This window comes from Megalobrama amblycephala, linkage group LG5, assembly GCF_018812025.1.
Source record: "Megalobrama amblycephala isolate DHTTF-2021 linkage group LG5, ASM1881202v1, whole genome shotgun sequence".
NCBI classification, from domain to species: Eukaryota; Metazoa; Chordata; class Actinopteri; order Cypriniformes; family Xenocyprididae; genus Megalobrama; species Megalobrama amblycephala.
Window position 1 is genome coordinate 6,463,998 of NC_063048.1, and position 15,561 is coordinate 6,479,558.

General features: G+C 34.8%; 1 protein-coding gene across 1 annotated transcript in view; it reads left to right on the top strand.

Moving 5' to 3' along the window:
- The window catches only part of kcnk5a (potassium channel, subfamily K, member 5a), a 37,085-nt gene extending 22,834 nt beyond the window's left edge, over positions 1–14,251 (top strand). Inside the window, 4 exon segments of the mRNA XM_048190498.1 lie at positions 101–267; positions 413–581; positions 11,447–12,226; positions 12,229–14,251. Of these exon segments, the coding sequence (XP_048046455.1) occupies positions 101–267; positions 413–581; positions 11,447–12,226; positions 12,229–12,371 (1,259 nt within the window). The 3' untranslated portion in view covers positions 12,372–14,251.
- The last annotated feature ends 1,310 nt before the right edge of the window (positions 14,252–15,561 follow it).

The window sequence follows — 15,561 nt, forward strand, 5'->3', positions numbered from 1 at the left end:
TGTAAGCCATGTCCAAAGATAGAACATCAAAGTAATGAGATACATTGTACTTACTATAAGCTGTTATCATTTTTCACCAAAAAATGGTTTCTTTCCACAGGTTATGGAAATATTGCACCCAAAACACCTCAAGGGAGGGTTTTCTGTATCTTTTATGGTCTGTTTGGAGTGCCGCTGTGTTTCACCTGGATCAGTGAACTTGGAAAGTTTTTTGGTGGAAGAGCTAAACACCTTGGGCGATATCTTACTAAGAAAGGAGTAACATTGGTAAGGAGCAACCACACACAGGCATTGTATTTTAATATAATAATTAATAGCTATGAGAACTTCTTACTGCATTTTGAAAAACTATAAGCTTGTTCTTTTCTTTTTCTCTTTCTTTTTTTTTTTTTTTTTTTTTGGCCTCTCAAAGCGGAAAACACAGTTCACCTGCACAGCTGTCTTTCTGTTATGGGGTGTGCTGGTCCATTTAGTGATTCCTCCATTTGTATTCATGTCTCAAGAAGGCTGGACCTACATCGAGGGCTTGTATTTTTCTTTTGTCACTCTGACAACTATTGGTTTCGGTGATCTTGTAGCAGGTGGGTGTCTTAGCTTTTAACTGCTTTTTATCATGGATCACCTAAGAAAATTAATAGTCACTTAAGTTGGCTTGATCTGTATCTATAAATAGTAACATGCTAGCAAGGGTTGGAAATAAATAGGGTTGATTGAAATTAATTGATTAACCGCCAAAATATCCATATACTGCATTTTAAGACTGGTTAAGGCTGCGCAATATAAAACCATATAAAAATCATAATACAGCATAGTTCTATTGTGAAATCACAAAGGCTGTGATTTAATTAAATAAATATATGCGCTGTGAGTTTCAGAGTGAAGTGCGACATTTTTTTTACATGGAAGTAAGTTATGTGTTTCTTACAGCATCTCAGAGCTGCACAGCTCCACACAAACTCATCTGAGCAGCAGCTCTGTTATCAAACTCCAGCTCTGCATATGCTGTGAGTTTGGGTTGCTTATAACATTCATCTGGGAATGCAATGTGCACCATTTCACCAGATTTGTAATGCAAATAGAATAGAATTACACCGGGACAATATTGCTTCTTAACAGGAAAGTTGATTTCTAGCCCTGCTAGCAACATGTTAAAAGACCGACATGATAGTACAAGTCATGTTAACAGCATGTTAGAACCATGGTAGCAGTGTGCTAAATCATGTTAAAAACATGAAAGCTTTGTTAAAACTTACTAACAAATGTGTTGTTAACAACATGATCATGCTAGTAGTATGCTAAAACATGCAAGTATTAGGCAAAATCATGTTAGCAGTGTGTTAAAGCATCTTAAAACAAATTGGCAAATTATGAAAATGTTAACATGTTAAATCATGCTAGCAATGTGTTATAACGTGATAGAAACATGCCTAAATGTTAAATCATACTAACGTGTTTCAAAATTTACGTTCTGCAAATAAAAACTTTCTGTACATACAGTAAATCTTAAGATTAAACAGCTAAATATTAATAAGGCATTCACATTCATGCATTCAGTAGATGGACAAAATAATTTAAAGGTGCCCTAGAACTTTAAAAAAAAAGATGTAATATAAGTCTAAGGTGTCCCCTGAATGTGTCTGTGAAGTTTCAGCTCAAAATACCCCATAGATTTTTTTTAATTCATTTTTTTTAACTGCCTATTTTGGGGCATCATTATAAATGAGCCGATTCAGTGCTACTGGCCCTTTAATTCTCCTGCTTGACGCCCACGGAGATCGCGCTTGCCTTGAACAGTGCATAAACAAAGTTTACACAGCTAATATAACCCTCAAATGGATCTTTACAAGATGTTCGTCATGCATGCGTCGGATTATGTGAGTAAAGTATTTAATTGGATGTTAAAGTTTTATTCTGAGTGAATCTGAGGCTGGGCTCCGTGGCTAACGGCTATTGCTATTGGAGAGATTTATAAAGAATGAAGTTGTGTTTATACAGACTGCAAGTGTTTAATAATGAAAATGGCGACGGCTCTTGTCTCCGTGAATACAGTAAGAAACGATGGTAACTTTAACCACATTTAACAGTACATTAGCAACATGCTAACGAAACATTTAGAAAGACAATTTACAAATATCACTAAAAATATCATGCTATCATGGATTATGTCAGTTATTATTGCTCCATCTGCCATTTTTCGCTGTTGTTCTTGCTTGCTTACCTAGTTTGATGCTTCATCTGTGCACAGATCCAGACACTGCCATTGTCTAATGCGTCGAATGGGCTGGCATATGCAAATATTGGGGGCGTACACCCCGACTGTTACGTAACAGTCGGTGTTATGTTGAGATTCACCTGTTCTTCGGAGGTCGTTTAAACAAATGAGATTTATATAAGAAGGAGGAAACAATGGAGTTTGAGACTCACTGTATGTCTTTTCCATGTACTGAACTCTTGTTATTTAACTATGCCGATGTAAATTCAATTTTTGAATCTAGGGCACCTTTAAAGGCTAATATAACTAGTCTAACTAGTATAACTTGTCAAGTTATAAATAGAAAGAAACATTGACTAAATAAAACTCAAATATACACTGATATTTTGTACCAAAAAAGTATGACTTTATTTTTAGTGGGACACAGTAAGTCATTAAACACATCTAATTTGGACATGCAAAATATTAAGGCGTTATTAGAGCAAAACAACTGAGCACCTGTGACAGTGGAATTTGTAGTTGCAAGAAAAGCCACACGTGTATCAGAAACAGAGAAAAAGTTATCGTAGTTTCTCTCTCTCTCTCTCTCTCTCTCTCCTACAAACACAGCACAATAGGTATTGGAATGTCTGAAAAGTGGTGTAATCTGTGATTGTTGGCATTGGTCAGCGTCTGTTGGTGCAGTGTGAATTACCATTAACTGTTATGCTACACTTGTTTTGATACCTTTGTTTTATTTTCATGTTTTATAAATCGTTTGTGTTATTTGCTTACATTTGATTCATGATAATCTTGCGTTATTAAGCATTCAATCCCCAGCAATGGACGTGGAGCCGTGATTTGAATATGACGCTGTTTGAGGAACAGCCATGAATGTTTCAGGCATTTCAAATGTATCTGGCTGCATATGCTTGAAGAAGAGATGATGTAGGAGACGAGGCAGATATGCGGAGTCTTAGTTCAACTTAAAGGGTTATAAATTATCCCATAATTTACTCACCCTCAAGCCATCAGGTGTATATGACTTTCTTCTTTCAGCCAAACACAATCAGAGTTATATTAAAATATATCCTGGCTATTCCCAGCTTTATAGTGGGAGTGAATAGTAACTGTGATTTTTGAAGTCCAAAAAAAGCACATCCATCCATCATAAATGTAATCCACACAGCTCCAGGTGGGTTAATAAAGTCCTTCTGAAGCAAAGTGTTGCTTTTGTGTAAGAAAAATATCCATATTTATAATAGGGTTGCACAACGATTAATCGTGATTAATCGTTTGCAAAATAAAAGTCTGTGTTTACGTAATATATGTGTGTGTTCTGTGTATAATAATTATGTATATATAAATACATGCACATACATGTATACATTTAAGAAATATATGTATAAATAAATATACATATTTATATATATTTTATACTACATATAAATGTAAATATTTTATATATAAATATAATTTTTTTCTTAAATATATACATATGTGCATGCACTTATATATACATAATTATTATACACAGAACACACATATATTACGTAACACAGACTTTTATTTTGCAAATGATTAATCGCGATTAATCGTTGTGCAGCCCTAATTTATAACTTTATAAACTAGAAACACTGGCTTCTGTACACGAGTCTAGTGTCTGTTTGAAGTGTGAGAGGCGTCTGCTCTCACCTAAGCTTACGTTACATTCTACATTATGCGCTGGAACTCGCCTCCCGTCAACGTGCGGACGGACGTTACCGAAGCTAGAGATTATAGTCTATAAAGTTATAAATATGGATATTTTTCTTACAAAAACGGCCAGAACATTTTTTTTTAAATATATCTTTGATTGTTTTTGACTGAAAGAAGAAAGTCATATACACCTATAGGGATGGCTTGAGGGTCAGTAAATTATGGGATAATTTTCATTTTGGGGTGAACTAACCCTTTAAGAAATTGAGGAACCTGTCCAGTGGAGTATGATCAGTGACGGAGTCACGGCTTTCCTGTCTTATACCCATTTTTCTTGTTACATCAGTACTATTGTCTTGGACAATATTGAGAGGGACCAGTGGTTCGCTCAAATTTGTGTCCTGTGAGACGGATTGGGTCAGCGGAGCAAAGTGTCATTTCTTTTAATCAGCTAGAGTCGACTACAGTGCATATGGCCTTGATAAATGCACAATCAGTTGCAAACAATACATTTATTTGAAATTATTTTTATCTAACACATGGATTGGACTTTGAGGCATGGTTAAATGGTGCTGACATGAGCCCTCTTGCTGAACTCTTACCCTCTAGGTGTAATTTTTTTTTTAAGTACCTTGAGGACTACTCATCGGGGTGGAGGTTTGGCTGCAATTTTTAATGATTAAGTGCAAGTTATTGCCTGTTGAAAGATTCAAGAGTTTTGAAGTTTACTGGTGCTTTGTGCCCTGATATATAGGCCTACCGGATACAAGAAGAATTTTCTAGATGAATTTTATGAGTTTTTATCTGTGGTGGTTCCATATGCAGATTGGATTTTGATCCTGGCTGATTTTTATATAATATGTTTGTTTGTCCTTGTAAACCTATGATCAAAGAATTTTTGAATTTGGTTGATTCTTTTTGTTTATTTCAATGGGTCTCTAAACTAACACATGATCATGATCATGGTCATATTTTGGTGTTTTCTTTTGGGATAAAAATCTAGGACTTGTGCATTTTTAATGGATTTTAGTACTAAGGCGTTATCTCCTCCTATTGAGTCTACAACTTTGCCTTCTATAGGACTTGAGGAATTTATAAATTCTTTCAGTCATGTCTGTTCAGATCTTGGATAATGTTGCACCTTTTAAAATGATAAATCAAAGAGTAAATGAACAACCGTGGTTAAATGATGTTACTAGGAATCTTTGTCGTCATGCGTAAGTGAGTTTAAGATAATTTGCAAGTATCTTATGATATTTTAGAGAATTTAACAGCATTTTGATTGTTTTCAGCTGCTAGATCTTATTTTTTGTAAATTTTACCAGAAAAAGTAAATAACCCAAATGCTTAGTTATAACTATATAAGGCACTGAGTCCATCTAGTAACATCAGAGGTGTAAAGTACTTGAGTAAATGTAATTAGTTACTGTACTTAAGTATCTTTTTTGTAGTTGTACTGAGTATCAAAGATATTGGCAACTTGACTATATTTTTGAGCAAGTAAATGTACATTTAACTCCACTACATTTGTGATAAGTAATGCAATTACAAATTACATTTTTCATGCCACCTAACTTTTCTGCAGCAGTTTGTTTCTTATATAAAGAAGCGATATCACCATCTAATGGCATATTTAACTTTGGCAATGGCAAGTTTCACTCAAAACTTGTCAACAAGGATACTTTACGTGAATGTGAGTGCATTAGCGGGTAGTTGCTGATCGCAGATGTTTTATTTATTAGATGAGAAAATGACTGCAGCTGGTGATGAGGCTCAAACCAGCACATACAGTAGACTTTGATTTAATTTGACTTAACATTGTTTTATTTATCCTCTATATTGACGAGACCTTTCTGACGGATATTGGTTTACTTAAGGCCTTTCTGTGCACTTGAGCTCAACTGAGACTTGAGAGTTTATAGACGTTTAAAAGGTTGTTGTGTCGACCTTGATTTATTGCAACATTGAGGTGTTCAGTTTTATTTTGATTTTAGAAAATAAACTTGATTTTTCATCTTACAAATCAATTGTTTCTTATTTTCACCGGCATGTCTCTCAGGACTAGTGCATCTCTGAGTCTACATTCAGCATGAGTAAAATACTTAAGTAGTGTTAAATTCAGATATTTTAAGACTTTGAATTGGTTACTTGTAACTTGTAGTGGAGTCATTCGATGTAAGCTATCAGTACTTTTACTCAAGTATGGTTTTCAGGTACTCTTTACACATCTGAATAATGTTTTCTCTTCCCCGTCCAAGGATTTTTTAAATTTTATTAATTTATTTATTGACCAAGTCAAATAAATAAAAGGTCAAATATTTCACCAGTAGGGAACATTGTAGTTGAAGAAATGAATCCTTCACATTGCTTGAGTAAATTTGAATTCATTTCCTTAGCTCAGTTGAAAGATATATTCTGTTTTAAAGCCGATGACCTCATTCTATGATATTCTTCCATCACAACTATTTAAGCAGGTCGCTGACATTTTAGTCCTAATATTTTATTGATTATTAGTTATTTATTTTCTGGCACTGTACCATGAGGATTTAAGCAGGCCTTTGTTGAGCCCATTTTAAAGAAGACGATCCTGGATCCACAGGAATTTAAAAACTTCAGGCCTATTTCAAATACTACTTTTAAGAATAAAATCTTAGAGAACGTTGTTCATAATCAGCAAGCTGATTTTATTTATTTTTAACCTTAAATATTATGGATATATTTCAGTCTGTATTTAGAATTGAACCTAGCTCAGACTCAGTTTAGAGATTATGTAGGTATCATGGGTGTGGCCCTTAAGCGGTTGTCTTCTTATCTGCTGGACAGGACATGCTTAGTTAAGATTGGAAACTCTGTTTCTGCATCAGCAACTATCTCTTGGGGGGTCCCGCAAAGTTAAACGGTCCAACTCTGTTCTCTTAATATATGCTGCCCCTGGGTACATTTTTAGGAAATATACAATTAATTATCATTTATATGCTGATGATTTGCAATTATACTTTCCTTTAGACTTTGACTGTAGATCCTTTGTTCATTTTCATAAGTGTTTGACTGAGGTAAAGTGGTAGTTGGCAAGTAATTTCCTAGGTTAAGGCTGAGTTTATGTTTGGAAATAAACAGCCTGAGAAAGGACTGGTTATGGACTACTGTCTAGTAATATGCAATGTTATATGAAGAACTTGGGAGTAATTTTCGATTCCGATCTCTGTTTTGATCATATAAACTGATTTGTGAAAGCATTTTTTTTTTTTTTTTTTTTTTTTAGGTAAGAAAATTGTCTAAACTGAAACCATAGCCGCGTTTCCACGGAAATTACCCGGAACAACTTTTCTCCCAGGAACTTTTTGTCCCCCCAGTCCTGTTGCCTTCTGCGTTTCTAAAGTACCGTGAAGATTAGGCTAATTTGTCCGGTGACGTAGTACTGTGCGCAACTGTTTCTTCCTGTCAGTGACGGACCGTAATCATTCTTGTGCGACAGAAAAAGCAGTATGGAGGAGATTCAAGGAATGCTGCTTCTGCTCATGGTGTATTGGTTTACTAAAGAAATAATGAACCAAACAGCAGAAAACAGACGAGCATTGATAGTAAAGCGTATACAGAAAGCTCGTAATTCTCGATATAAAATGAGACAACGTGTCTTATCAGCAATTGCCGACATCGACCGTGAGATGGCTGGGACGAACGCGCGCCATCGGGCAGAAAGAACAAGATTGGTAAGAAAACAATCAATCAAAATTATCCAGAGTTGTGAAGAATGTTATTATGGAATTTACTGCTGCGTGGAGTTGACCAATCAAATGCGGCGTGAATCCGACCAATCAGCATGTTCAGCGCCTAGTCCCACCCCCGAAAGTTCCTGAACTTTGAAAAAGTACCACCTCGCCATCAGGGACTTTTCTGAGGGGGAAATTTTACCTGGAACTTTTTTTAGTTCCTGGTTCCTGCAGTGGAAACACACCGAGTACCAGCCCAAAGTCCCTAGTTCCCTAGTTCCACATGGCTGGATTATTGTAATGCTTTGTGAATAAAGGCATAAGTCATGCCTTGGTTGCACACCTTCATTATGTCCAAAATGCCACAGCAAGTCTTTTAATAGCAGGAAAAGGAATCATATAACACCTGTATTGAAAGCTCTTCATTGGTTGCCTGTAAAATACAGAATACAATACAAGGTGTCAATGTTTGTTTACAACACACTGCATGGTCAGGCTCCAATGAATATAAAAGATACAGTTGAGCTCAAAAGTTTACACAACCCTTGCAGAATGCAAAAATGTAAATCATTATAACAAAATAAGGATCATGAAAAATTGCATGTTATTTTTTTTAGTACTGTCCTGAATAAACTATTTCTCATAACAGATGTTTACATAAAGTCCACAAGACAAAAAAAATGGCTGAATTTATAAAAATGACCCAGTTCAAAACTTTGCATACCCTTGATTCTTAATACTGTGTGTGGTTTCCTGGATGATCCATGACGCTTTTTGTTTTGTCCCTTGTTTGTCCTGAGCAGTTAAACTGAGCTCTGTTCTTTAGAAAAATCCATGTCCTACAAATTCTTTTTTTTTTTTTTTTTTCTACATATTTTGCATATTTGAACTCTTTTCAGCAGTGGCTGTATGATTTTTGAGATCCATCTTTTCACACGGAGGACAACTGAGGGACTCAAACACAACTATTAAAAATGGTTCAAACATTCACTGATGCTCCAGAAGGAAGCACTGTGCATTAAGAGCCGGGTTTTAAAACTTTTTGAATTGGATGAGCATGATAAATTGTACTTTTTCTCTTCTGGGAAACATGTAAGTATGATCTTTAATCAAAATAAGAAAAACATACACATCATCATCTTGTTCAAAAGCTTTCACCCTTATTTTGTTAAAATGACTAAAATTTTTGCATATTCTGCAAGGGGTATGTAAACTTTTGAGCTATATGTTAATTCCCTACCAATCTCAAAGACTCTTGCATTTTGAAAGTGCTTTATGAATAAAATTTGAGATGAGGTTGAGGTGTAAAATTTGTCCATGACTTAACATTTCTGATACTGATGTGTGAATGTTTTGCACCACGTTTACTGATTCGCAGAATAGAACTTGTGCACCTGCAATGAAAAATGAGAAGTGTAACTGTTGTGTTGTATTTGTGGGAGAGAGAAAGAATTACATGTTTGCAACTCCTAAAACATTTTTTTCTCTATGACTCAAATTTACTGATACTGATTTGTTTTTTTTTTTTTTTTTTCTTCTTCAACTACAAATTCCACAGGTGCTCAGTTGTTTTGTTCCAGCAATACCTTAAAAGAACATGGTAGTAGTCAGCCATCCATGTTTGGTATGTTGTAGGACTGGAATAGATGTCTGCCCATGCTGACATACAGTATGTTTAGGCAACAGCTGTATGTTCTTGATGCCTTCTGGGGCTTCCAGAAAACCTGCAATAAAAATAGTACAGTTCAAAAACAGTCGTACCCATTACAATGTATCTCATCTGGTATAACAAAGATCAATTTAAGTTGAGCTCAATCAGCATTTGTGGCATGTTTGACTTATTTTTTTAACATGGCATTTTAATGTACTTTGCATGTAATTTTTTTTATAAAAGATTTGATGTAAAACATAAAACATCCATGCTTACATCCATGTTAGATACAAAGGCGGAAAACTAATCAGTGCTACATATGGGAAAATCCTTTACCATTCAGTGCTGTGATGTGCCTCTGAGATGTTCCTCTCTAAAAGCAAAAATACAGTGAAACCATATTTAAACAGTGGATCACTTCATAATAAAGTTATATAACTTTTTAAAAAACATATCATTAATAAGATTGCATATATACATAGAAAGCAAAGACTAATATTACATTATTATGCAATCTCACAGCCTCGCACATGAGCAGGAGCATATGAGAAAGGCATGTATAACTGCTCTCTAAGCCCATTTCCAGTCGAAATGACCTTATTGTCTTACAGTTTAGAAGATATTGAAGTTATAACATTTGATAAGTTTGTGTTGAAGTTGCCCGTTTACATAACAGAAACAGTTCCAACATACAGTATACCTCAGAGTTTACCTGCTGCATCATGGACCGGTGTGCAAATATGACAATAAGTTACTAACTTATGAATCAGAAACTCTAAAATGACATTTAACATTTAATGTGTAAAAATGACAAATAAAAGCTATAATTAAGCAATCAAATAAAAAATTGTTTACCTCAGCGTACAGTAGCAGCTTTATGATTCAGATATCTTCCGATATCTTCAATCAAGTTTCAACTTAAACCAGACATGTTAGAAAAATGTTTACCATGTAGCAACATGTTAAAGGATTAGTCCACTTTCAAATAAACTTTTCCTGATAATTTACTCACCCCCATGTCATCCAAGATGTCCATGTCCTTCTTTCTTCAGTCGAAAAGAAATGAAGGTTTTTGATGAAAACATTCCAGGATTATTCTCCTTATAGTGGACTTCAATGGACTCCAGACGGTTGAAGGTCAAAATTACAGTTTCAGTGCAGATTCAAAGGGCTTTAAATGATACCAGACGAGGAATAAGGGTCTTATCTAGAGAAACGATCGGTCATTTTCGAAAAAAAAAAAATACAAATGTATATGCTTTATAAACACAAACGATCGCCTTCCAAGTGGTTCCGCCAAAACCGCACTTTCGTATTCTTCAAAAAGCTTACGCTGTATGTCCTACGCCTTCCCTATTCTACTTACGGAACGAATGCGGCGCCAGTTCCATTTTTTCTGTAAGTAGAATAGGGAAGGCGTAGGACATACAGCGTACATTTTTTGAAGAATACGAAAGTGCGGTTTTAGCACTTGGAAGGCGATCATTTGCTTATATATAAAGCATATACATTTACATTTTTTTCGAAAATGACCAATCGTTTCACTAGATAAGACCCTTATTCCTCGTCTGGATCGTTTAAAGCTCTTTGAAGCTGCACTTGAAACTGTAATTTTGACCTTCAACCGTTTGGAGACCATTGAGGTCCACTATATGGAGAAAAATCCTGGAATGTTTTCATCAAAAACCTTAATTTCTTTTCGACTGAAGAAAGAAAGACATGAAATTTGGATCTGGAAAATTTTATTTGAAAGTGAACTAATCCTTTAAGCCGTGTTAGAAACATGTTAGCAATGTGTTAAAACATGTCACGTTAAATCATGCTAGCAATGTGCTAAACTTGTTAATGACAATGTTAAATCATGTTAACAATGCCTAGCTGCATGTTTTTACTGTGTTTATATAACCATCACATTTTAAACTTTACTTTAAACTTTCAGAAAAGGGTTTGTCAAGCCAACATTAAAGTTTTGTCCTGATGAACTTTAGTTCGCTAGTTCTTAAGAGATGCACAAATAGCCATATTATGCAGTATATCCAAGTGTATATTTTTTTTCATACAAGGAAGCATGCATTTATAAAACTATAAATATATAGAATATAACATTTCCAACACTGAAACTAAAGGAAATGGCTTTTTGATTGATTGTAATATCAATTTGCAAACTTTTTTTTCCTCTATCTGTATTTTGTTTAGGTGTTGATCCCAACGTTGAATACCCTCCTCTCTATCGCTACTTTGTGGAGGTGTGGATCTATCTTGGTCTGGCATGGCTCTCTCTGTTCTTCAATTGGAAGGTGCGCATGGTTGTGGAGGCTCACAAAGCTCTAAAGAAGCGCCGTAAAAGGCGCAAACTTTCTCTGGATGAGTTACAGTGCATCAAGGAAAGTCACAAGACCCTACACCTGCCACCAACTCCTAATGATGTCAACATCTTTAGCTTCCTGTCCAAGAAAAAAGAAGGTTACAGTGACTTAATCAAGCAGATGGGTGTCGAGAAGGAAGGAGAAGATCAATGTGTCAGCTCCGTCACTGGTAGCAAGAATAAAGCACCAAAACGCTCAAAGAGCTGCAGTGATTCTCTTTCAACAAACGGAAACACCATCCTCAGTTTAGACCGTTCACCTCGACAGAAGCGCCGCTATAGCTTGAGTGACAGATTTACTGTAGCTATCTCAAAATCCAAGAGTTACCTTGTTGATCAAGAAGAATGTCTTCTCATGAATGAAATGCATGGGGGAGGAGAGATAGACTCTGACCTAGACTCTTCGAGAATGTATGAGAATCAGTTGGACAAGGACGCAGGAGAGAACCACGAAGGTCTTGACCCTGGAGGCTGCAGTAATGGCCGAATTGCATGGGAATCCAAAGGTTACCAGATCCATATGTTTCCCAATGCCAACATCACCTTCATCGATGAGGAGAATTTGCTAAACAACAACCTGGAGGAGGATGATAATGACTTAATGCCCAAGTATTCACTTCGGATGAGACGGATTTTAGAGAGGAACAGGGCTCAGAATCCGAGACCTCTGTATTCACCACAGATGGGCTAGACCATAACCACTCCTATGAGCAGCTGGCGGAAGAGTATTCCAAAGAGGACAACACTGACATTTGATCTCATAATAGGATTTGGTATTCTGTCTTAAACCTTAGTAATATTTTTCTATCATGAACTTGAAATGATGGTGTAAACTATAAAAATAGAAGTTATTACTCACAACCAATTTCTGTCTGTCTTCAAATGTGAGTAGCATTATACAAGTTTAATGTGATTTTACAAATTAGAACATCTTTTTTAAGTATTTTGCAATAGGAACAACAGACTTAAGAGTCTTTGAATTGACATTTAAATTAAAAGCCAATTTTATAAATGAACAAACTATCTGCAGCTGTTGGCATACAGATTTATAGAGATGTATATCAATAGTTGACTAATTTTGCAGTGGCTCTAGACTTGATTAGGTTTTTATTTATTGTATAGCATAGAAATAGAATTAGACAATTTAGGTCTCTACCTAAATTGTCTAAACTGCAGGGGTCTCAGATTCACTGTAAATCAGTTCACTTAAACATTATAGATTATAGATAGTATGCATGTTTTTTTTTCACCATATTGGTGATTGTTTTAAGATAAAAAATAATAAAAAGCTTCATCCTTATTGGATGTTAAACCAAATTTTTATTGTTTTCCATTTTAGCCCAAAATATTGTTTTGGGTAACCATCTTTGCCTGTTATTTTAACTTGAGATTTATTTAAAATAGTATGTCATGATTTTACCTTTTATCTCATTATTTGTGGTTTTCTGAACTGTTAATATTGTCGATATGATGATATGATCTGCACTCAACTTTGTTGGCCTCCCTCAGTGTGTCTCTGTCAAGTCAAGAAGATGGTAGTTGAATCGGTTCACATAAAAGGTTATGAGTAACCCATTATTACAGTGTTTTTACTAACACGATAACCACTATTTTGGTGTCTGACTCATTTGTTGACATGATGCTAGGTCAGTGTTGACACGAAACCCACATACTGACAAAATAACCATTATAATACACCAAGCCAAAAAAAAGGAAGGAAAGACATGGAAATCCTGGTTGTGGTTCTCTCTGCTGAGCTCTAGCAATGTATGATCCTCTTGCATCATGCTACTGAGTGCCCCTGGTGTGTAGAGCTGCATCCTGAGTCAGTTTCCTGTTTGTAGATGTAATTATGTTGTTTGTATTTCAAGTGTGTTATAAGGTTGATCTCTCTTAATCTCCTTTTGGCTTTCTTTAAAAGAAAGGTGTTTTTTTATATATATAAAAGTTGATTGACCTGATATGCACTGAAATATGCATTCTACTGTATGTCTTCTAAGATTCAGTGTTGTGTATGTCACACAAGTACATTTCGCATCAATTTGCCTTTCTTCTATTGAGGACCTTTAATGTTGTCTTGTCTGGTGTCACTATCAAACTTTTGTTATAGGCCCACCCCTGTTTTCCCAGCTACACTTTAACCAGGGATCTCCTTTGTTCTCTCTGTGCAGTCTCTCTCACTTGAGAGAACAGCGTGTTTGCCATGTAAACATTAAAAAGGGCCTGTCAGTAGCCATCACTGTTGGTGTCCTGTAGTCTCTGTTTAATTAGCTATGAGCTGAATGGCAAAAACCAGAATTTACATCACTGGCCAAGGATAACTAACCTTAGGTTAACCTGTCAAGTCATGGTATTGGTTTTTGTTCATATTGCAAATGTTCGCCCCATTCTTTCACGGAAAAAGAACAAACATTTTACTCTCCAAGTGACATAAAAGGTTAAAGTGGTTTTGATTTTTTTTTTTTTTTTTTTTCCCATGTTATATTTTGAATTTCCTGTATTTTGTAATGCTTTATTTCCTTGTATATTTTAATTCCTTGGTGGTGCTATTTTACTGTTTAGATGATCTCTCTATGGATTTTAATGTTGGACTGAATGAGCATTTTCCATTTGAAATAAACAAATAGGATATCTGCCATGGTCTTTTTCTCACTTATCTTTGATCAGTGGTTTCGTACAGAAGAAGATTAGGGCCAAGCAATAATAAAAAAATAAAATCATCTCGAGATTAAAGTTGTTAAATTTCGAGAAAAAACTCGTTAAATTTCAAGAAAAAAGTTGAGATAAAATGTTGAGAATAAAGTCATTAAATTATGAGAATAAAGTCATTAAATTACGAGAAAAAAGTCGTTAAATTATGAGAACAAATTCGTAATTTAACGAATTTGTTCTCGTAATTTTAACAACTTTATTCTCATGATTTAATGAGTTTATTCTCAACATTTTATCTCGACTTTTTTCTTGAAATTTAACGACATTTTTCTCATCATTTAACGAATTTGTTCTCGTAATTTAACGACTTTATTCTCATAATTTAATGAGTTTATTCTCAACATTTTATCTCGACTTTTTTCTTTAAATTTAACGTCATTTTTCTCATAATTTAACGAATTTGTTCTCGTAATTTAACGAGTTTATTCTCAACATTTTATCTCGACTTTTTTCTCGAAATTTAACACGTTTTTTCTCGTAATTTAACGAGTTTATTCTCAACATTTTATCTCGACTTTTTTCTCGAAATTTAACAACTTTAATCTCGAGATGGTTTTATTTTTTTATTATTGCTTGGCCCTAATCCTCTTCCGTAGTTTCGGGAATACACTTGGACTTATTTGAAGCTAAATTTCTTTGAAAGGAAATGTAAAATAACACAACTTATTTTTGTGAGTATTTGCATGAATTATACTTTCAAATTAGCATAATTTGAAATCTATATATTCGTTTTGCTGATATTTTGTACATTGGATATAAAACGTCTACACACCCCTGTTAAAACAGCTGTTTTTGTGATGTTAAAAAAAGGGCTAATTCATACCAGAACTTATGTACTATTAAAGGGATAGTTCACTTTCACAAATATAGCAATTTTCTACTGAAAGTAACATTTCTAGTATTCATAAAACCATATTTTCCATCTTAAAAATATCTTTAAATTATGACATTCTTTTAATGTCAAATGCAGAAAAATTACTTCATGCATTCATGAACTCAAGGCTAGAATATTGTGATGTTACTGGGTGGTTGCCTTGCAGGCTTAACAAACAAACTCCATCTGCTCCATTTTGGACCATTTTCATACCCTTGGACTCAAAATTCCATTCAGTTGATAATACCTAGAGTATCAAAATCGACCGCAGGCGGTAGATCCTTTTCCTATTTAGCACCCAAACTCTGGAACAGTCGTCCTAGCATTGTTCAGGAGGCAGACACACCCTATCAATTTAAA